At 39.4% G+C, this 24,593-nt stretch overlaps 1 protein-coding gene across 4 annotated transcripts in view; it reads left to right on the forward strand.

Moving 5' to 3' along the window:
- Positions 1–20,422, forward strand: part of Rab3gap1 (RAB3 GTPase activating protein catalytic subunit 1) — a 92,741-nt gene extending 72,319 nt beyond the window's left edge. For 3 of the 4 annotated variants that reach the window (XM_026388337.2, XM_026388355.2, XM_026388347.2), the window contains 7 exons: positions 5,384–5,611; positions 13,827–13,923; positions 14,022–14,125; positions 14,257–14,372; positions 15,698–15,800; positions 17,907–17,927; positions 18,709–20,422. In XM_026388337.2, coding sequence (XP_026244122.1) covers positions 5,384–5,611; positions 13,827–13,923; positions 14,022–14,125; positions 14,257–14,372; positions 15,698–15,800; positions 17,907–17,927; positions 18,709–18,945 — 906 coding nt within the window. In that variant the 3' untranslated portion in view covers positions 18,946–20,422. The remainder of the gene's footprint in view (positions 1–5,383; positions 5,612–13,826; positions 13,924–14,021; positions 14,126–14,256; positions 14,373–15,697; positions 15,801–17,906; positions 17,928–18,708) is intronic. The other variant, XM_026388352.2, reaches the window with a different exon arrangement.
- The last annotated feature ends 4,171 nt before the right edge of the window (positions 20,423–24,593 follow it).

Genomic DNA, 24,593 nt, shown 5'->3' on the forward strand with positions numbered 1-24,593 from the left:
TTCATTCCATTATGATCAGATAAGATGCATGGTATTATCTCTACCCCTTTGTATTGTCTAAGAGTTGCCCTGTGACATAGTATATGGTCTATTTTTGAGAAGGTTCCATGTGCTGCTGAGAAAAAAGTGTAGCTACTTGATGTTGGGTGGTATAGTCTATATATGTCAATTAAGTCTAGGTTGTTAATTGTGTTATTGAGTTCTATAGTTTCCTTATTTAACTTTTGTTTGGAAGATCTGTCCAGTGGTGAGAGAGGTGTGTTGAAGTCTCCCATGATTATTGTATGTTGGTCTATTAGACTCTTGAACTTGAGAAGAGTTTGCTTGATGAACACAGCTGCACCATTATTTGGGGCATATATATTTATGATTGTTATGTCTTGTTGGTGTATGGTTCCCTTGAGCAGTATGAAGTGTCCTTCTATATCCCTTTTGATTAGCTTTGGCTTGAAATCTATTTTATTAGATATGAGTATGGACACTCCTGCTTGTTTCTGCGATCCATATGAGTGATATGATTTTTCCCAACCTTTCACCTTCAGTCTATGTATATCTTTTCCTATCAAATGCGTCTCCTGTAGACAGCATATTGTTGGGTCTTGTTTTTTGATCCATTCTACTAGCCTGTGTCTCTTAATTGGTGAGTTTAAGCCATTAACATTTAGGGTTATTATTGAGATATGGTTTGTTCTTCTATCCATATTTGTTTATTGATGTTACTAAACCTGATTTGTTATCCTCTTTGACTACTTTCCCCCCTTTACTGTCCTACCTCCCATTGTTGGTTTTCAATGTTATTTTCCATTTCCTCTTCCTGTAATGTTTTGCCAAGGATTTTTTGAAGAGATGGTTTTCTAGCTGCGAATTCTTTTAACTTTTGTTTATCGTGGAAGGTTTTAATTTCATCTTCTAATCTGAAGCTTAATTTCGCCGGATACACGATTCTTGGTTGGAACCCATTTTCTTTCAGTGTTTGAAATATGTTATTCCAGGATCTTCTAGCTTTCAGAGTCTGTGTTGAGAGATCAGCTGTTATCCTGATTGGTTTACCCCTAAATGTAATCTGCTTTCTTTCTCTTGCAGCTTTTAAAATTCTCTCCTTATTCTGTATGTTGGACATTTTCATTATAATGTGTCTAGGTGTGGATCTCTTAAGATTTTGCACATTCGGCGTCCTGTAGGCTTCTAGGATTTGGGATTCTGTCTCATTCTTCAAGTCTGGGAAGTTTTCTCGTATTATTTCACTGAAAAGACTTTTTATTCCTTTGGTTTGGAGCTCTGTGCCTTCCTGTATCCCAATGACTCTTAAATTTGGTCTTTTGATATTATCCCATAATTCTTGGATGTTCTGCTCATGGTTTCTTAGCAGACTTGCTGAGCTGTCTATGTTCTTTTCCAGTTGAAATACTTTGTCTTCATTGTCTGATGTTCTCTCTTCTAAGTGATCTACTCTGCTGGTAGTATTCTCAATTGAGTTTTTAAGTTGGTTTATAGCTTCCTGCATTTCTAGAATTTCTATTTGTTTGTTTTTTATTACCTCTATCTCCCTGTGAAATTGATCTTTTACTTCCTGGATTTGTTTGTCAATGTGATCTTTCATTGTCTGATTTTGCTGTCTCATGTCTTCCTTGAGACTCCAGATCATCTGAAGCATATAAATCCTGATGTCTTTATCTGACATTCCATCTGTTGCAGCTATTACGTCTTCTAAAGTTGAGTTGACCTGCATTGCTTGTGGTCCTTTCTTTCCTTGTCTTTTCATACTGCTGACGTTTCTTTCTGCTTGGTGCCACTGTTGTGTTTTTGAAATTTACCCCCTATTTATTTATGTTGCTCTTGTATAGTTGGGAAGTCTCCCTTGCAGGGCGGGTATTGGCTGTGCTCCTCCTCTAATTATGGTGGTCTGTCTACCCCGCTGATCGGTCGCAGGTCTGCCCCCGCTGCGGGCACGGGTGGTGGCTTTGCTCTGCCCCCACTCCAATTGTGGTAACGTAACTACCACGCCCTGGGATCCTTGGTCCTGATCTGGATGTGGGTGGCGGCTCAGCTGGGCCCCCGCTCCAATTGGTGTGACGAGTCTACCGCGCTGGCAGACCTCTAGGCCGGTGGGTCGCAGTTCTGCACAGCCCCCACTCCCAATGGGGGTACCTAACTACCTCTCCAACGGGTCGCTGAGCCCCCTCCGGACCCGGGCGGCGACCCTGCTCCACCCCCACTCCAACCAGTGTGACGCGACTGCCTCGGTGTTACGTGTCCACCCCGCTGGCAAGCTACCTGGCCTGTCTTGCCCGTTGGTGGCAGGTCTGCCTGCCCTGCTTGCTCGGATGGCAGCTCCGCACAGCCCCTACTCCAAATGAGGTTACTTGGCTACTGCGCCGCGGAATTGCTGGTCCTATTCTAGGCGTGGGCGGCTGCTCTCTTCAGCCCCAGCTGCGTTTGGGGTGTCATGGCACCACGCCGGCGGGTCACTTGGCCTGCTCTGGGCGCAGGAGGAAGATCCACTCTGTCCCTACAACACCCCGCCGGACCCTGATTGAGAAGCAGTCACCGCCGGTTCCCTAGCCTTGGGCCAAAGCAGCTTAGGTAGCCGGAACCCCGCCTCTCCGATCTGATACACTCTCCGCTGGGAGCTGGCTCCAAGGAGCGACCCCCACGGGTTCCCCAGCCCCAGGCCAAAACTGTTCCAGGAGTTAGAACCCAGTCGCCCCAAGCTCAGCGCACGCTCCACTTGGAGCTGGCCTCCGCCGGCAGTCTCCGCAGTTTCCTCAGACCTGGGCCAGGTTAGCCCCGGGAACCCGAATCCAGCTGCTCAGTGCCCGGCGCACGCCTTGCCGGGCACGAGCCTCTAGGAGTATTCTCCACAAGAACCCCCGCCCCGAGCCTGAGCAGAAAATCTGTCTGCTAGACGCAGGCAAATACCAGCCTGATATCACCTGTTCGTAGTTGAATGGGCTGAGATCAGTAGAACACGGGGATGATTACATCATCTCTCCGAAATGGCGGCTGCTGTTCTCCACTGTGGTCCGACCGGGGTCTGGAGCCAAACTGGGCCTCTTCTCTCCTCTGTTTCAAAGCCGGAACTCAGCGCTAAGGGCTCCGATGTACCACTGGCGGGAGCCCCCCCCCCGGATCCGTATCGCTGTTCCCCCGCTCCGGCACCCTGCCGCTCCCCGGCGCGCGCCACAGACTCCAGCCTCCGGGCGATCGCCTGTCAGGCTATGCGACCCTCCGTGCGTAGAAATGGAGCTCTCAGAGCCAAACTTCTTACGATGGAAATCTGTCCACTAGATTCTGGAGCACCTCAATTTCACTTGAACTTCCCAAAGATATCCTTCAGCCGTTTTGCATCGTCTTTCTCCCACTTAGTGACGCGGCGCCCTGGGGTGATGCAGTCCCTTCGCCGCCATCTTCTTTTCCCCTTCCTATTGTCTATCTTAAAAATCCAAACACTTCTGGTATTTCAGATAAGAGATACTGAATCTGTATTTTATAAAAAGGCCACAGATGGGTAGCCCACTGGGCTATTACTTGTATTCTAAACTGTACCCCAGGTCTGGACTTTGCTTCTTAACATGTAATGACCTGTGTCTCACCCTGTTAAGTCCTGTATCTGTGCAGACCAGCTCAAATTTGATTTTTGTCTGAAATACTTTTTCTTTTAAGACAGACACACCATGAGTAGCTCTGCCACTTTTATTCTCTGGTAGCAGATTTAAGTAAAAATAAAAGGGAGCCTTTTACTTCAAGGAAAAAAAAGAATACGTCAGTAAACACCTCTTAAGAGCTGTATGTTTTCCTTGGAGACTAAAATGATTCAGAAAATCTTTTATTCTGCCAAGAGGGGAAAAAAGGTTGATACCGTGGATAAAGAGAAGCCAGCTGGCTATCAGGGCAGATAGAAAACCAGAAAGGTAATTGACCAGGCATGATGGCACACACCTGCAATCCTAGCTACTTGGGAGACTGAAGCAGGAGGATCTCAAGGCCAGCCTGGGCAACTTAGCATGATCCTATGTCAAAAAGGTCTGGGGTTAGCTCAGTGGTAGAATGCTTGGCTTGTCTAGCATGTCAGAGGCCCTGAGTTCAATCCTCAGTACAGGATTTCAAAAGGGGGTGGGTGGAACTGGCTGAGGGTTTGTGTACAGAGTAGGAAATACTAACCTACACAGCAGTTGTTTTCCATCTGTCCTTGCAGAGACAAGTATAGGAAGGGATTCTACATTGGAACCATAAGAGTTTTTCCCCCCTCGAAACACACTAGTTCTTCATGGTAAGATTCTGTACAGATCCTTTAGCACCATTTATGACCAAAACTATGGTTCATTAAATTCTTTTGGGCTAACTGGGCACCAGCAAATCTGTTATAACATTGAAATATCTATTTTCTGATAAAAACAAATAGCCAACCTATCAATGTGCCCCATGTGGAAAGCACATAATGTATTTAAGGAAAAATTTTCATATAGGTATGACTTAGGGTCCTTGGGAGAGTCTTCAGAGTGTTAGATGAATACTGACATGTGCCTAAGGCACCTCATAGTTCCAGAAGGCCAGGGCCTATTTTGGAGCCTGGCCCTTTTAGAACATACCTATAAACTAAGTCATAGCTACTAAAAGAGGGTGAAGGCTCACTTTAGCTATGTAGTAAGTCAGCTTGATATAGTAAGGACAAGCAGAAAGAAGCATTCTGGGGTAAAATATCTTATTCTCTCCATTCAAACAAATGGGTACAGTGTTGCCTGGTTAAGATCCAAGTCTTTGTACAGGAATCCTGAGTCACTATTATGAAATAATCTTGACCCACTACAGCTCCCAGCAATTCTTTGCTGCCGTGGATCGTGATATAGCCCTTAGGAGTTTGTTGACCTTCCTCTGATTTTTCAGGGGCATCCCCTGAGGTAGTAGGAATTGTCAGACTGGTAGCCGTTGAGCCCAATGAGAAAAATCAACAGTTTGGTCTGGGCTAACTATGTAGAACAATTCTCATCATGTTGGTTTTCATGCATATCCTTAGTGTTCTAGTACATGACGGTGATTTGTTATATAAGTCACAGGAGTTTGATGTGTGAATAGAATTTGTCTGAGGTTAGGTGATATTTATTGCATCACTAGTATTAATTTATTGAGGAAAAGAGCAGAACTTTTATATTTTTTGATCACATTGTGTATTATAGAACATGATTAATAAAATTATTTTCACTTCAGATGAAGATTTTTCAAGATGTTAAAGTGCCAAAGGCATTTTTTACTATCTAATCTCTCTTAAAAGTGACAGTTTAAAGCTCAAGCTAGTGTGCAAAATCATACTTTCATGTACATACACACTGCTATCAGTAAATGTTGATTTTAACTTGATTTTGCTGAATTTGTTGCCTCATTTTAGGCAGCCAATCCAGGATGTATTCTGGAAGATTTTGTGAGATGGTATTCACCCCGGGACTATATTGAAGAGGAGGTGATTGATGAAAAAGGTGATGTGATTCTAAAAGGAGAGCTGAGTGCCCGAATGAAAATTCCAAGCAATATGTGGGTAGAAGCCTGGGAAACAGCTAAACCAATTCCTGCTAGAAGGCAAAGAAGGCTCTTTGATGATACACGTGAAGCAGAAAAGGTAATTTAGTGTTGGGTCTCCAATACTAGCATGCTCATTATTATTCTTAAACCTTAGAAACTATCATAGACAGAGCTTTGGGCACATGTGACAAGCAAAGCATTGAAATTTAATGAGCCTTTTTATATACCTAGTATTCACATTTAAGTTTAAAACTAGTTGCAAGTAGGACAGTGAAAAGACATTCATAGTTTATATGAAATGCTTACCATTATACTGCATTAAAATATATAAGATTAAAAATGGGCATGTCATTTATTAGTGAGAAATAAACTTTGTCAAACAGCATTTATAGACAGATCTTTTAATGAAACAACTGAAGTTTCTAAAAATAGGGGTTTCAATAAATTATGTATAACAATCTTATGGTTCCATAAGATAATGGGGCCAAAAAACATCTATTACTTAGTGTTATAACCATCAGAACATTTTAGTGCAGGGCATTTATTACTCACATGTGTGGTGTTAATACCAAACCAATTGTGCTGCCCCTGTATAGCACGTAAATTATAAGCAGTATGTAATACTTTATAAATAGATCACTGTGTTGGAGATGTATTTTACAACTATACTATTTTAAAAAAAAAAGTTACTGCAAACAGCCATATTACACAGGTAGCAACCTCATATGTCATGTTTACTGTGTCTCTTGATTGCAATACCATTGAGGTTTGTGTAAGTCTGTAATGTTCATACACAATGAGAGACTAATGATGCATTTCTCCTAACATCCCTGTCATTAAGGGACGCATGACTGTATACAGAGAAGGAATGATGTCCATTGAAAATAAGAAGGGAAAATTACGGATAGTGCAGAAATTAAAGAACAAGAGGACTAGCTTCTCCTACCTAACCCCTTTCCATTTAAGAAGCCATGCCAAAGAGGGCACTTTCAAACTGTGACATTACCAGGAATATAAAAAGACCCCATTCATACAAACTATGCAAAGCAGATCATTTTAGCAGTCACAAAGCAAAAGAAAATTGTAACATACTCCAAACAAATATGGAGGATGTTTAATAAGAAATACTAAATCCAAGAGTAGAAATGGACCCAGTGAAACAAACTAATTTAACTCATGGTTGTCTTTTTTCTTCTACCCTATCAAAAATGACTAAGTTACAGGAGATTCTAGAGAATAGATTCATATTTAATCAAAGGCATTGAGGAAAGCTAGAAAATAGCCCAGGGTGAATCAAAGTGAGAGAGAAAAGGAGTTGGAGTGAAAGGCAAGAAAATAACAATTTTTATTAGTTTCCTTGAAGAAAAAAATCACAACCCTAAGAATATTTATAACTGCTTTCCCAGAAAATCTGAATTTACATATTAAAAGGGTTCACTAGGAAGAGGGAGAAATAAACTCGAAGATAAAATCTTCAGGACCTCCAGGCAAAAAAATTTAAAAAGGGCATTAGATTTCTCAAAGAAAGGTAATATGGAACAACATTTCCAAGAAATATAAGGAAAAATGTGAAATAAGGATTTTATATCCAGCCAAAATATCTAGCTATTACCAAAATTATAAAAAACATTTTCTGTACTACATACATGTGCCCTTCCTAAGGAATCCCCTAGAGTTGTACAGTCATATATAGAATTTCTATATTAGAAATGTCCAAATGCTGTCCAAAATGGTAGCCACTAGCCATATGGCTTCCATGAGTACTCAAAATCTGTCTAGCAAAATACAGGAACTTTTAAATGGCTGTATGTGTCCACTGACAACCTTATTGAGTAATATAGTATAGAAGGATGAACCTTGTTCAATTAAGAGATGTCTGGGAATTAAAAGAGAATAAAATCATGGCATTGCAGGTAAATGGATGGAGTTAGAGAAGATAATGCTAAGTGAAGTAAGCCAGTCTCAAAAAACCAAAGGCCAAATGTCTTCTCTGATATGGAGATGGGGGTGGGGCCAAACATGAAGGAATAGATGAACTTTAGATATAGAGGAGGGAGGGATAATGAGATGGACTTTATTATCTTAAGTACATGTATAAAAAACAGGAATGGTCTGACCATTCCTGTTTGTGTTCAATCAGACATGAAAAATTATGCTCTATTTGTGTAATATGAATTACATTCTGCTGTCATATAACTAATTAGAATAAATTTTTAAAAGATGGCTGGGAAAACTTTGGCGAAGGACTGATGGTGAACATGTCATTTATTTAATTTGGGGCTAAGACTTAAGGTGAGGATGTAGAATATAACTTAAAAAATTGGTACTAAGGGCTGTAGCTCAGTGGGAGAGTGCTTGCCTTCCAGGTGGGAGGCACTGGGTTCAATCTTCAGCACCACATAAAAAAAATACACAAATAAAATAAAGGCATGCTGTCTATTTACAAAAAAAAAAATTTTTTTAAAAAATTGGTACTAAAGGAGGGGGTAAAATCATTGAGTCTTACACCGAAAGTAGATTATAGGATACCATTTAAAATTGTTAGACACGGGCTGGGGTCCTGGCTCAGCGGTAGAGTGCTCGCCTAGCACATGCAAGGCCCTGGGTTCAATCCTCAGCACCACATAAAAAAACAAAATAAAGATTGTGTACAATTAAAAAATAAAATTGTTAGACTATATTACAAAGGGGTTAAAGATACAAAGGAATTAATAGCACCACAAAAGTTATTAAGGCAAGAATATTCTTTAGAATAAAAATGAAAACCTTTCTAAATATCCAAATTTTTTTCAGAAAGCAAAGAGAAATAAATCTTTACTAATAAAAATAAAAGAAAGAGGGCTGGTATATAGCTCAGAGGTGCAACACTTGCTTAACATGTGCAAGGCCAAGTTTTATTCCCCCTGCACCATGTAGCAAATAACTAAAAAGAATGAAAATAAATGAATTCCTAACTGAAAGTCTAGGAAAAGAACAAAGTAAAACCTAAACAAAACAGAAAAGCAGATTTAACAAACCTAGTTCTTTAAGAAAAAAAAAGAACCATTAGCTTTTGAATCAACAAGAGCACATGCACAAAATGAATGACAAAAAGGACAATTTTTTTAAAGCTACTTTGTAATATCTGTGTATATAAATTTGAAAACCAAGTCAAACTGGGTGATTTCCTAGGAAAATATAGTATACCGGAACTAACCCCAGCAAAGATGGCATGTAAAGAGACCAATTTCTGTAGAAGAAAGAGAGAACAGTTATCAACTACCACATAAAATAGAAGCAACATGGGGCTAGTGCTAAGAGAAATTGAACTAAATATTGAAAATCCACATGTAGTCCCAGCGCTCCATAAATTGTTTAAACATAGCAAGTGGAAGAAAAAATTCCCAATTTTTTTTTTTTTTTAATCAACTTCTAACACTGGTAGCTAACCAACCTGATTCAGGGTAGCATATTAAAATAGACTAGTAATACTTAAGAAATTTGATTCAAAAATCTCAAGTGGACAGATTCTCAATAGAACTTTTAGAAGATAATACATGTTGGCTGAATGTAAGGATGATCATTTGGAAGTCTATTTACATAATTTATTTCACTAATAGGTCTTTATATCATTATCTTCATATGTGCCAAAAAAGGCTTTGATAAAATACATATGAATTTTAGTCCTTAATCCAGATCTGATATAGGGGAGGCCCCAGAGATCACTAAGGAATGAAACAAAGATGCCTATTATCTCCACTGCCATTAAACATTATTCTAAAGGTAATGGCCAATGTAATTAGATAGGAGAAGGCAAAGATAGAATTACAAAGAAGAATGCTGTAAATGATGTTGACAGTGTGTGTACCTAAAAAAATGTATAACATCAATAATTCAAACAAAAGAATGTCAAGATAGCAAGATATAAAATTAATATACAGCACTCACTAGATTGACAGGCATAAATAATCATCCGGAAAATTTCATTATAAGAGGGGATAAAGGGTTTGAAATCTGAAGGAAAATAAAACAGTACTCAAATATATCTGAACAAATAGATACCTGTTGATTTTAGGAAGCCTCAACATCATTAAGGTCAATTCTCCCTAAGTTATAAATTTAGTGCACTCCTAATTTAAAAAAATGCCAAGAGACTTTATTATGGAGTCAGGCAAGTTTATAATAATGTTCATTTGGAAAAATAGATAAGAATAGTGACTGCTAATGAGTTTCTTTTTGGAGTAATGAAAATATCCTAAAGTTAATTATGGTTGTGGTTGTACAACTCTAAATATACCTTAAACCATTTAGATGAGTGAATTATTATTTTTAGAAAACATGCAAGAATATCTGAGAATAGATTGCAAAGGAAGAATTATGTGGGGGGTGGGGGAGATACTAGTCCTACCAGATATTAAAGCATACATTATGTTTAAATTATGTGATAGCGGTATATAAATAGCCCACTGAAACAGACTAGAAGGTCTAAAAATACATTTGGAAATCTAGTACATGATAAAGATGGCATCTCAAGTCACTGGGGCAAAAGTCACCTTCTTAATAAATGGTGTTGAGGGGCTGGGGGTGTGGCTCAAGCGGTGGCGCGCTCGCCTGGCATGCGTGCGGCCCGGGTTCGATCCTCAGCACCACATACCAGCAAGGATGTTGTGTCCGCCGAGAACTAAAAAATAAAAATTCTCTCTCTCCCCTCTCTCTCACTCTCTTTAAAAAAAAAAAATAATAAAAAAATAAATGGTGTTGATAAAGATAAAATTCAATCTCTTATCCCACACACAAGAATGGACTGAAGATGAAACCATGTGAGTACTAGAAGAAAACATGGATGAAATCTAATTTGAGTCCAGGGAAAGGTTTTCTAATTAGAACTTAAAATCCATACTGCAGTTTAAAATTTGGGTAAAAATAAACTCTTGATGACAAAGAAAAACAAGTCAAATAGCAAATGATAAACAGATATTTGTGAACTGCGAGAAATTTGCATATCACAAAGAGCCAAAATAAATTAAAACTAGGAGGTTTTAATGCAGACTTATAGGTTTCTAAAATATGGATAGATAGGTGGGTATGCAAATATGTAAGTAGGTATATGTAGAAGTAGAAGCATTGGCACCACATTAATAGTGGAGACATATGTTGTTGTCTAAAACACATGCTTTTCCTCAAATAACTGGCCAAGCCAGGTACAGTGGCATAAACCTGTAATTCCAGCTACTCAGGCTGAAGCAGGAAGATTACAAGTCTGAGACCAGCCTGGGCAATTTAGCAAGACCCTGTCTCAAGATAAATATAAAAACCAGGGATATTGCTCAATGGTGGAGTGCTTGCCTAGCATGCAAGAGGCCATGGGTTCAATCCCCAGTAATGAAGAGGTCAGGGGGTTTTGTGGAGAAAGACCGCTGGTTTTATGGCTGGAGCAAGGAAGGTATAAGATGAGCCTGGAACATAATATTGCTAGAAAGTAAGGAAGTACTCTAAGAATGAGGAAGGTATTTCATGAGGACCTAGATTGAAGGGACTCTGGCTCATCTGGGGCAGTTTGCCAAGTAAAAAAATGGACAAATGAATTGGATATATTAAAAAATGAGGAAGAAGGGAGGGCATTTCTTATAGAACAAAGATAACTGGTAAAGGTGGAGGATATGTTGGAGTTGGAAACTCTTCATTTTACAACTATATGAATAATGAAGATTGGTTTAGGCAAGAGTCATCATTAGCTTTTAAGTCTAAGTGAAAGTTTGGGTGAAGAGCACCATACTTGCATGGTTTTAAAGTGTTTTCCTAAAGATGTTTTTTCATTGCAAGGCAGTAGTGACTATATCATGGCAAAATGGAATGATATTTTCAAAGGATGGATCACACTTAACATCAACAGTAAAGACCAGATGGAGATTACTTACATGAGAGGTGTGATACTCTGAAAGACACAACACTATTTAGAGTACTGTTTGATCCATGAATGTGTATCATAAATCTAGTTATGAGGAAACATTAGATAAACCCAAAATGAGAAACATTCTATTTTTAAAAGAGCTTTAAAAAAAAAAAAAAAAAAAAGACTCCATATAATTTTGAGGGTATGTTAAGGGACACAGGAGCCAACTAACAGAGCTCCCAGTGGCCATCACAGAAGCAATGTGAGCAACAAGTACAGTGGTAATTACATTATAACTCAAAGTAAAAAAATAAATATTCTTGAGTTCATACTGATATAAATAATTGAATAAGCCTGGCACAGTGGTATACTCCTATAATCCCAGAGGCTGAGGCAGGAGAATCGGATTCAAAGCCAGTCTCAGCAAGAGTGAGACACTAAGCAACTCAGTGACACCCTGTCTCTAAATAAAACACAAAATAGGTCCGAGGATGTGGCTCAGTGGTTTGAGTGTCCATGAGTTCAATCCCCAGTACTTCCCCCGCCAAAAAAAATAATAATGAATAAGTAAATGGGTCAGAAGAGACAGATCTGTGCAGAGTTAACTACTTCAACTATGAGCTTTACAAAGTAACTTCTAAGGAATTCAGGTATAAAGAAGAAAGTTTTAGTGCAGAAACCTGTCAGAACATTATCTTAGCCAGGTAATGAAGGTTATTAACAAGGATAAATCACATTGACTTGCATTCTTGATACAATGTGAAGAGAATGGTACTTTCTGGTCTTCCTCCCCAAAATACATAACTCATCATGAGAGAAGCAGATAAAACCCAACTGAGGGACTTTTTTACAAAGTAGCCAACTTGAACTCCTCAAAACTGTCAGGGTCAATAATAAGGAAAGTCTAAGAAACTGTCACAGCCAAAAGGAGCCAAGGAAAATGACTATTAAATGTAACATGATACCCTAGATGGGATCCTAGAATAGGAAAAGGACAGATAAAGTTGAATATATGAATGTTGGCAATATTATTTATTTATTTATTTTTTTAGAGAGTGAGAGAGGAGAGAGAGAGAATTTTTAATATTTATTTTTTAGTTCTTGGCGGACTTGTTGGTATGTGGTGCTTAGAATCGAACCCGGGCCGCACGCATGCCAGGCGAGCATGCTACCGCTTGAGCCACATCCCCAGCCCTGGCAATATTATTTATAATGGCTAAAAGATGAAACAAATGCAAGTGTCTATCAGCTGATGAATGGAGAAGGAAAATGTAGTCTCTCTAAACAATGGAATCTTCAACCTCAAACATGAAGTATTGATATATGTTGCAACAATGGAAGAACCTCAAACATTATGCTAAGTGAAGGAAGCCAAGAAAAAAGTCAGATACCACATGATTCCATTTGTATGCTATCAGAGAGGTAGAAAGTTAGATTTAAGTAGTTGCCAGGGGATGGGCAGAAGGGAATGGCTACTACTTCCAGAATGAACTTAGATAATGAAATTATCTAATGGAACTATCTGGATTTAGATAATAGTGATAATTAATCAATCTTATAAATATGCTAAAAACCTACATACATGCTATACACGTAGCATATAAACCTATAAGTATGCTAAATCCCATGTGCATCTATATTTCTGTGTTTAAATTGGCATACAAACATACCTGAAGAAAAACACAAAAGATGTGTTGGTCTTTGGGAAGGAGAATGTCTGCATTATACTTCCCTATATTTGTTTATTTTTGAAATCTTTGCTTTTATTGTTGAATAAGGTAGAGTACATGTGTTGAACATACTTCTCTGTATTTTTATAATTAAAAGAATTAAAGCGGGCTGGGGATGTGGCTCTGTGGTAGAGCCCTTCCCTAGCATGTCTGAGGCACTGGGTTCGATTCTCAGCACCACGCAAAAATTAATGAAAAAAATAAAGATACTATGTCCATCTACTACTATTTTTTTTTAATATAGCGTTTGCATCTTGGGAAAAAACTCAGTACCAAAACAACTAAAACACTTTGTAGAAGGTCACTACTAATGTTTAGAGATATTGAGAAAAACAGTTTACAAAATAGTATTATACATATTTAATGCTAGTGTCCTTTATATATTCTATGTCTTTAAAAAATCCTAGAATGAAAATGCTGTGCCCTTTTCTTTGTATTTTCCTAATTTACATGTATGACATGGAAACAGGAAAAAATGAAAATATTTTGGTTTTATTACAGTTGAAGTTCTTTACTGTTTTCAGTGATAACATGCTTACCTTTGGGAGTGGTAGCTACTTACCTGGGTGAGTAGGGATAGGTAGCAAGAGAAGAGATCCATTCTCTCCTGCCAGGATGTGGTTGAGGTAGAAGATTCTGTACTTTGATAGGTAGTTGCTTCATGCTTTGGCACCTGTAGTGATCATCATGTAATGTTGGGTCTCCTGCAGGTGCTACACTATCTAGCATTCCAGAAACCTGCAGACCTTGCTCGGCACCTGTTACCTTGTGTGATTCATGCAGCTGTACTCAAGGTAAAGGAAGAAGGTAAATATCTTATTTGATTAGTAATTAATTCATTTCTAAAATGTAAGTGTATAAGGCTTAATTTATTTAACAATGGATTTGATCTTTTTAAAAACCAGAAAGTCTGGAAAATATTTCTTCTGTTAAGAAGATTATAAAGCAGATCATATCTCATTCCAGTAAAGTTTTGCACTTCCCCAATCCAGAAGACAAGAAATTGGAAGTAAGTTTGGTATAGTTTCAGAATCTTGCCAAATGTTCATCCCACTTGGCAATAATTATTTTAAAGAAATGTTTTTAAATGGTTTTGCTTTTTGCTGTTTTTCAGTGTACTTCTCCCTTTTCCTGTTTTAGGAGATCATCCATCAAATTACTAATGTTGAAGCTATAATTGCTAGAGCCCGGTCCCTGAAAGCCAAGTTTGGAACTGAAAAATGTGAACAAGAGGAGGAAAAGGAAGATCTTGAAAGGTAATCACAATTTAATTATCTCAGTTTTGTCCTTTTAACCACCATTCTCTTTAGAAAATTTAGAATACTGAAATTATTTTGTGGTATTCATACATTATTTGAAACAAGCATTCACTAGAGAGAGAATTAATTATCCTAGGATTTGACCTCTGCTCTTAACTTTTACTGGGTGTTTCCTTTTCTTCCATTTTCAGAAACTGTCTAGCAGAGCCTCTTTTTCTAGGGTCCTTTGCTCCTGGAGATGTGGTGCCTGAGGTTTCCTGTAGCAGAGCTGTTAACTCCATTATTTGTAGTGTCCCATATGTGGTTCTCAGCAGTCCCTGTTCCTTGACCATAGCACAGTGTTCCGGAACTATACATCTACTCACTATTCCTAGTTATTTTAAACAATATTTGTCATAGCAAAGGCACGTATCTTACAAATGTTTTGGAAGAGTGACCATATGGCTTGTCCCAAATAAGGCAAATGATTGGGGCAGCCTCTCCCTCTTTATGAGACAACATTTTTACCTGTAGAGTCTGTCACTGTGAGCTTCTGTCCATTTTTGCCCCTGTTACTTGAAAGTACAGTGTTTTGATGTGACACAAGGTTTCCCAGTTTTTCATAAGAAATCATTGATGTTAAATAAAAGCTATTGTAAATGCTTTGTCATATATTATCAAGTTCTTGTTTGAATTTGTATCTTTTGTTGAGTGAAAATTTCTCTCAGCCTACTTTACTCTTGAAAATGTCTTCCTTTTAAATGAGCAGAACAAGCTCTAATCAAGGGAATCATTCCTGAAATAGCAGTATGAATTAGTGAGCAGGTGGTGTTGCTTGGTGGCTGTGTGCCTTCGACTGTTAGTTCCACTGTACACTGTGACACGCTTTGAAATTCAGTGTTTCTAGCACATCGTGGCACAGCTTACAACTGCAGCTATGCCCAGTAAAAACAGATTTTTAAGCACACACACTTAAAAAAAAAAAAAAAAGAAATATGGATCATTGCTTTGCTAGATAAATAAAATTTGGTTTCTATGGTCTAAAAATCCTTATTCTGATCTTCAATATAGCATTTCCCAAATTTCTAGTATGAAACAAATAGACTGAATATTTCTTACATTGACAGAGATAGGCTTTTTAGAACTTGTAGGAAAACAAAAGCAGTAAGATTGTCAGTTAATTTTAATTCTAAATGTCCTGTCTAGCCTATGAAATTTCCACTCCGGCATTAGTAAGTTTAACCAATATTAAATTTTATTGATAAGTCCTCAAATTATCTGAGACAATGCAAACAGTATCCTGAGCAGCTGCTCCCCATCCATTCACCACTTTTTTCTCCTAGGTTTGTGAGTTGCCTGTTGGAGCAGCCCGAAGTGTTAGTCACCGGGGCAGGAAGAGGACACGCTGGAAGGATCATTCACAAGTTGTTTGTGAATGCTCAGAGGGTATGTGAGACTCCTTACTGACTATGGTGATCTTACCAGACCTCTGTTTGGGAAGATGTCATTTTGAGCTGCTAAGAGACAATGACTCTGACTTCTGAGTCTGAACTCAGAAGTTTCCTACATATTTAAGTAAGATAAGTACATCTTAGGAACTGAATTTCAGAAACTAGAAGTATGAAATCCATTGTTATAGAAACTGAACATAACTATGCTATGGAAAACAAAAGCCTCCTACTTTCAAATTACAGTTCAGTTTTAGACTGATGGAACTTTAATTAGAGTTCCATCTTTAAACCCTACATACTTCAAAACAAATTCATAATTCAGTCTGAATTGTAACTCTAGTCTAATAACAGTGAAGAGATCTAAATTTAGAGATTTCCTAGAAGATTTCCTTTCTGGAAGACAATGATTTCAAGTTTTTTTACTACTATGGAAATTTAGGCTTCAGCACGGAAAGAAAGCCCAATTGAAAAATTGTCATCATTACCTACTAGTGAAAGAAAGTTTTTATTCTTACATAGTACCTTGGTTACTGTTAACCAGGTACTGGCTTCCCACAAATAATAATTATTTCAGGGCGCATTACTATTAAAGTATTATGATGTGCACTAAATACAGGTTCCCGTGACCTGGGAATATGATGACACTGGAAACCAAACTGATTCAGTGTTGAGAGTGTAATTCTTGTAAGCAAAGATTTTCATTGGTCTACACATGGAACAATCCCTGCTGAGTCGGTCTGGAGTACTTCTAGTTAGAATATTCAAAATTATGGTCAAATATTTTGATCCAAATTGTTTGCAACTGCTAACAGATTATTTGAGGAGTAGGTCCCTAAATTTAATAATTTCAAGTTAAAAACCAAATATTTTGTTTCCTTTTAAAAGTCTCGAAAACAATAGATGCTTGCTTTGTTTCGTTTTCTGGCATGAAAATGAGTGGAATTGGTTTTCACATCCTTCACCAGCTTCCTATGCAGAATTTTACAGGCCTGTGTCCTTATTAATCATTACTATGAATTTTCCTCAGCAAAACTTTGATTTTTTTTTTAATTTTTTGTTGAGACTTTAAAATTTAATGTGTTTATACTTTGTGTTGGAGAATTACTTGTTTTGTATACTAAAGCAAAATTATTTAACATGAAAATAATCTCCTTTCTCCCTCCTCCAACTATGCATAGACTGCATTTTTTATTAAATTTGACAATGCAGAAAATTACAAAGAAAAAAATGACAAACATCATTGGGTAGGAAAACTTATCAACATTTAAACATAGTCTTGCTTTCAAAATTAGTAAACAAAGCAATGTGTTTTCAGTGTCTGATTGTATAGCTAATGCCCTTTAATGGACACTGCAATTATAAATTCAGCCCACGTTGTGTAATTTTTTAAAAAAGATTTCAATTTTGTAGACCCTGCAGTGTGTATGTTTAAAGAATTTGTAGACTTGTATAATTCATATAACAAGCATCTGGTTGGTACATTTTTAAACTTGGCTCAAATATCTGGCTAAACTGTTGAAGTTTATTCATGTGAATTCTTCATAATTGACACTTCATATCAATTTTACAAATAAATCAAGATTTTAACATTTTTAAAAAGTTATGATATTTCACTGAGAATTCTACAGCCTATAACATGTATTTAAAACTTCTTTAAAATTACAATTTTTATAAACTTAATTATAGGTATGTACATCTTTAAATGGAATTCAGCACAAAATGATTTTTGCTTTAGTTTTGCCAAGTCCTAGACATTTATTCACATTCACTGGAACATCTATTTTTCAAGCAGTACACACTTTAGGCAATAAATTCAGAAAGAGCTAGGCTTTTGTTAAGATCATTTGCTCATTAAATGACACCCTGTCACCTGTTGAACCATCAGTTGCATGAGTAGTGGGATGTGTCTGTTCTTATTTGACAGCTAGGTGTGTTATGTGGTGTGACTTTATTCATCTTAAAATATTCTTTTGATAGGATCATGTTTCTTAATGTAGTGCATGCTGTCTTGGAAATAATCTTGAAAGCTCTTGTCTAGCTCTTTTTAAACCATCTTGCTTGTTCCCTTTCATCACTGTTTCTTTTCTCACTCTTTCTCAAGCTGACTGAATCTTCTGATGAGGTAACAAAATAGCTTTTGTCCCTCATAGTTCCTTGTTCCTTCCCATCCCTCTAACTTCATAAGGTCATTTAAACTAACCACCTAACAGTCTGGATTTGGCATAACTTTCCTGCTGGTGTTTAGCTTAACATGATTCATGTTTCCATTGACAAACCAATTACTCTTTTTTTCCAAAGCAATGGTACCATGAAAGTATAGTGGCCAGAGTTTTTAAAAAGGCTCTTATTTTGTGCAATGATAATGAAAAAATTGATGCCTTTGAGATCATCTACTCTTTTGTGGCCATTGCTATATGGACCTCTGTCACTTCTGTAGTGCATTAACTGCCCAGCAAACAAGACCAATGTCCCTGGTTTTCATTTGGTAAGTTAACCTTACAAAGAATTGATTGAAAGGGTAGAGATAAAAATCTTTCCAGACTCTGGAGAGAAGATAGCTCCTTACCAACTTGGAACTCTGACTTGGACTTGGGTCATTGCTTCAAGAAACAGAAACCGGCACAGCTCCATGATTCCTTTTCATAAGATGTCTGAACATAGCCCTCACTTTTCAAAGCAGATTGCCTGGCGGTCGTTTCCTTTCTGCCTATTACCAGGCTCATGCAGTGTTTCAAGCTTCTGGCATTTTCTGTGTTATTTATTTTGAGCAATCATAACATAGCTAACTGCATTACTGAGTAATGTAGGACATTTTTATGTATATATCACATTCATCTGTCCTCAAAAGTACCCGAGTCAAACTCAAGAACAAGTCGAATGTTAATCCTTTGATTCTATTCAAGGCTGCAGCCATGGCTCCACCAGAGGAGGAACTGAAGAGAGTGGGCTGCCCAGAGGAAAGAAGGCACAACCCAGTATCTGACTTCCCTGCTCCTGCTGGCCGGGAACTCATCTTACGCACCACCGTGCCGCGCCCCGCACCCTACTCCAAAGCTCTGCCTCAGCGGATGTACAGTGTTCTCACCAAAGAGGACTTTAGACTTGCAGGTGCCTTCTCGTCAGATACCTCCTTCTTCTGAGTCTCCTAAGCATTACCTCAGTGGGGCTTCAGAGGCACCGCCACCTGCTTCCACAGGAACAAGTGCCAGGAAAACCCGAGAGGCCCCACATAGGTGGCCCTGCACAGCTGAGCGATCAAGAATCACACCAGCATCCGAAGGACTTTGCAGCACCAAGCTTAGGCTCTCTTGTACCTTGATGGGGGCAGAGGGAATGGGCTTCAGTTGTTGAAAAGATTTCTGACTCAAAGAAATGGACTTTGAGTATGGGGGTAAACCAAAAATCAGGAGAAGCTCTTTGTCCTCACTCATCTGGGATACTTTTTATCTCATTCTCCTCTGTGACTGTCCTCTGGGCCACTACCTTGCACTCATAGTCTGTAAACAGTTAATGGTTGTATTTATTAGGATCAGGAATGCAAAGATAGAATATCTGTTAACTCAAATTTCTGGATATTTTGGTGGTAGCTTCTAGTCCCAGAATCTGTTTAATTCACTACATACATGTCCATATTCTGTTTGTTCAATCATCTGGTGGTCATCTGTATTATACTAATTAACTTTTGATGAACATTTAGAATATTCTAGGAGAAAGCCTAGAACTTCACTTCGTTTTTCCATGTAACTGTAACCTAAATGTACTCCTTCTGGTGAAACAGTACATTAAATGTCACTGTACATTAGTTCTGCATATATTGTGAAAGATGTTTTGTCATTGGTTCTCCTTTGGGTTGCCCAAATTACCAGCCTGTAAAGTTCTCCCTTCTCTTGCAATGCAGCATGCCGTCTTCTTTGGTGGTTGCTGCTGGGCACTGTGTTTAATGATGTAGAGATGAGCACATGCTAAAAATAGAGCCTTGTTACATAGACTATCATGCAGTTAGTATAATTTGGTATATGTGCTAATGTAATGAGTAGAGGATTACTTTAATGCACTATTTTGCTTTTGCATTTTAGTTAAAATGAAAATAATCTCTGGGGATGTATAGCACCCAGGTTAAGGATAACACCACTGTATTTCTAGTTTTGTGAGGACTAGGATGTATTAAGTCTATGATGCTATGTGGCCTCTTGTTTAGCAATCTTATTTTTAGGCCTAAAATTTCCACTTTAATCCAAAGTAAAAATAAATATACTGAAGCCTAATTGTTCCTGTGTACCTTTAAAGGATTGCTAGAGTTGTGCAAATTGTTATTTTTGTTTTAAAAAAAAGTCTATACACACAAAAATATATAGTATATATTGCACACATGTGTCTATGTGAACAGGACAGAAGAATGGCATGGTTGGTGACCTCCCAACCTTTACAGTGCTTTTCTGAGATGCTAGATTTTGTTGCTACCGCCAAACAACAGATGCAGGACTGGACCAAGTACAAGACATTTCTCTTAAAGACAATTTGTCTACTTTCAAAGAATGTTAAATACTCTTATGGAGAGATGGGTTTTAAAACAGTATTGTGAAACTAATAAAAGGAGAATGTTGTTTCTATGGCTAATTTTCGTTTCTCCCTTCTGAGGAACATTTCAGTCTTATTTTATTTAGCTTTGTGCCATGTCAAGCCTTTCATTAAGATTTGCATCCTGGGGTTGTGGCTCAGTGATAGACCACTTGCCCTGCACGTGTGAGGCACTGGGTTTGATCCTCAGCACTACATAAAAATAAAAGGTATTGTGTCCATCTACAACTGAAAAAAAAAAAAAAAGATTTCCATCCTCTTGCTGTCTGCAGTGGGACATACCTGTAATCCCAGCAGCTCAGGAGGATCGCAAGTTTGAGGCCAGCCTTAGCAACTTAGTGAGATCCTGTGTTAAAATAAAAAGGGCTGGGGATGTGGCTCAGCAGGAAAGCACCTGGGTTCAATCCCCAGTATCCCACCCCCAAAATAAAACGCAACCTGTTGAGTGTTACCCAGCAATGGTCTCAGAACATTATGCCTTTTTAAAAGGTGATTACCTTATTTTCATTATGTGCCTCTTTATTTCAAGCATTTTAAAGGATCAGGCACCATACTCGGCATTAAGGCAAAAACTACAATACCCTCTTTTCTATGACCTTCCTGTTATATAGGGAAGACATTGCCATAGAATGGAGAACATAGGGTGTGAGTGAGAGTTCTGATGTGTATTAAATCCATTTGTATGTTCATTAGAGACATGCCATGATTAGTATAAGGTATTCTGAGAAATAATTTTCACTCAGGCTCAGAGAATCAGGAAAATCCTCCCAGAGAATGTGATTTCTGGATTAAAATCAGAAGTAGGAGTTGCAAAGGAGTGGGAAGCACAGAAAGCTTTGCTAAGAACCACAGTAATTCTCCCATCTGGTGTGCTTGCCCCACTTCGCTGTGATTATTGCTGCTGCTCCCATCAGAAGTAAAGATTATGTCTCCACCCCTTCCATCTCTACTTAGCCATGTCTCTCTTTGGTCAGTGGGACATCAGCAAGTGTGATCATGCGGACATTTAAGTAGTACTTGTACATGTGGCCTGCCTTCCCATTGAGAACCTGAGACCACCAGCTTAAAGAGCCCCCCCCCCCAAGGATGAGAGCCAGGAGATGTGTTAAGCAGCACAGTGAACTGACAGGAGGGCTGGGGGTGGCAGAGACAGAGGAAGCAGCCTGGGCAGAAACCCTAAAACAAGAGAAAGTGCATGTTTAGGAAGCAGCCAGCATTTCAGTGGAGAGTACTGTCCAGAGCAGGAAGGGGCGAGAAATGAAAATGGTGAACTGAGGCAACATCAAGAAGTTCCAGGTAACCCCTAGCGAGAAATTCAGGCTTTATCTTCAGGGCAGTGTTGAGTCCCTGAAGGGTTTTCAAGTAGGGGAGTAGTGGTGGATTTTAACACTTCAGCAAGCAAATGGAGTGGAAAGGTTAAATATATACATACTCCAGATCTTTTGCCAAATTGTAAACTTGGAAAGAGGACAGAAATTATATATTGTTTTAACTTCCTATATGCTTTGTACTGTGCCCCAAAGAGATGCACAAATGCTTGTGGGACCAACATGGATTGGTCTCACTTTGAGGCTCTCCTTCACCTAAGGATCCCTATACCACCAAAATAATTCAGGTTGGAATTACTAAACCCTAAGCCTTTATATTTCGTTCATTAGTCCAGCAAATACTGAGTGCCTCCTATGTGCCAGATACTGCTGTAGGTACTGGGGAGACTGGCATGAGCAGAACACATGAAAGGCCTTGCCCTCATGGGGGTGACTATGAGAGATGCCAAGAATAAACCCTGAGAAAGAGAGGAGAGGGCACTCTTCAGATTGAGGGGTTGGCTTGTGAGGTGGAAATGTTTGAGCAGAGACCTGAATAAAGTGAGGCAGCAGGCCTTATGAAGAGAGATCAGGGAGCTACTTTCAGAGAAAATGGCAGTGTAAAACCTTAAGCAGGGAGGATAGGTGGTGTCGCGCAGGCACAGCAGAGAGGCCTATGCAGCAGGCACAAACTCTGTGAAGGGAACCAATGGAGGAAAGAAGGCTGGACAGATGCACAAAGTCCAGATTACATCATACCTTAGGCGTTTGGGTCTGTTTTCTTAGCTGAAAGGGGCAGCCAACCAAAGGTCTGAATGGGGCTAGTGAATTTTTAAAACCTGCTCTTTGGCTACTGTGTGGAGAATATGCTGCTTGGGTGGGATGGAAGCAGTAAGCAAATTAGGAGAGGTGACGGCTTGGGCTGGAGTGGTAGCAGTGGGAGGGGTCAGAGTGCTCAGATGTGGGATGTGTCTTGACAGCAAAATGCACAGAATTTGTTTATGGGTTCAACAAAGGCAATAGTCAAAGATGACTTGGAGGTTTGGGTTCTAAACCACAGCGTTACTGTCATTTACTGAGATAAAGATGGGGAAGAGCAAGTTTGGAGCTTATCTGAGATTGTGAGTTAGGACATGTTAATTATGAGATATCAACTAGACCCCTGTGGTACCCATTCTCTGCAGTGACTCAGTGGTCCCTGCCTCCTGCCTCTGCAATACCCCTGCACCCTCCATTGTCCCAGGATTGTTCTGTGACCAACAGAATATGTAATAAATGTGGGCATATCACTTCAAGATCAGATTATAAAAGACACTGCTACTTCTGTTTTGGTCTCTCCCTCATCTGGCAGGAGTCAACTGCTTTGTCACAAGCAACCCTAGGGAGGGGCCCATCATGTGGGAAATCAAGGACTCCTGCGAGAGCCCTGTGCATAAGCTTGGAAGTGGATCTTCTCTGGATGATTGCCGCCTGCTGACCAGAGCCACTCGACTAGACTGTTCCCAGATTGCCAACTCTCAGAAATTGTGGGATATTAATTCCAAGCTGCTAGACTTGGGAGTAATTTGTTGCATAGCACTAAATAACTATTACCCAAGTGGTTAGTTATGTAAGTTTTGAGTTTAAGGAAAAGGTTATGGCTGGTTATAAATCATGCAAGAGACAGTCTAAGACCACCTAAAAAGTGATCTCACGGGGAAGAGTGCAGGGGTTTGAGTCAGAGACAAGAAAGAGGACCAGCAGAGGGAGTGGCTACTGGGGTAGGAAACCATAAGTGTGCTGTTCTGGAAGCCAAGAGAAAAATACTTCAAGAAGGTGGGAGCCGATCAACTGTGTCAAACGCACTGGAGACATCAAGATGAAGATTGACAGTTACATATCTGTAACTCAGTAAGAAATCCAGAGCGGTAAACTGAAGTTCTTACTGGGAAAGGATAGAGAAGTGGCCGCCAAGGGGCAAGTTTGGCATGCCCTAGGCCCTCTCCAGGCTCTGGCAGGTGCACTTGAAGCTTACTCCTTGCTTTTGTTTGTTGTGCACTGTTCCCTGTCAGGAATGGTGGGGAGGATATGCAAGAGGGGAAGCCACTGTCCACTCTATTTCAAACTCTTACATAATCCTACCTACTGCCCCTATTCTGGCTGCCAGCTCCTTTTTTCTGGGCACACTGTAATGGATGCCTCTGTGGAAAAAGAAGCCCACTACTGTGTTTGAATCTCCTAGCCCCTTTAATTTGGGGCCACTGGGCACCAAGGAACTAGAACACTTCAGAATATCAGCTCCTTAAATACAAAGAGCTGCTGTGGCCCTTCTCCAGCTTTGGGGAGTGGGACTTGGCCACTTGGAACATACACTAAATCTGGGTCATGTGAGCACAAACCTCTTTGCAGCACTCTTCCCCTAGCACTTGGGAGGTCTGACAGGTGCTGCAGGGAGTGTTCCCAGGCTAGCTCATCAGCCAAGGCAGGCAGCCAACAGGCAGCCCCATACTTGGGCTCTGGTTCCTCAGGGTCAGAGCCCAGCAGCACAGGGCCTCAGGCCCCACTTGGCCAAGACCTCACTTTAACTCAGGGGCTCCCTGCTGCTGCCAGCTGAATGAGCCTATAAGGAAGGCTTTTTTTAAAAAAAAATTACACACACACACACACACACACACACACACACACACACTTACTTCTTCTGTCAGGCTGGGTCCAGATGGGTTTTATCTTATACAAAACCAGATGGGAATCTTTGGGTTTTGTTCAGTTTACAGGTTTGTCCTCATCTTGACCCAGAACAAGGTGGGGATGGGAGTGGGTGAGGTGTTCAGAGATGGGACTGGGCTAGATCACACCAGAGGAGCTGCCAGCTGGGCTGGAGCAGGTGAGCTGGTTCTTGTCTGTGGTGCTTAGACTGAGAAGAG

This window comes from Urocitellus parryii, chromosome 1 (genome assembly GCF_045843805.1).
Source record: "Urocitellus parryii isolate mUroPar1 chromosome 1, mUroPar1.hap1, whole genome shotgun sequence".
Taxonomy (NCBI): domain Eukaryota; kingdom Metazoa; phylum Chordata; class Mammalia; order Rodentia; family Sciuridae; genus Urocitellus; species Urocitellus parryii.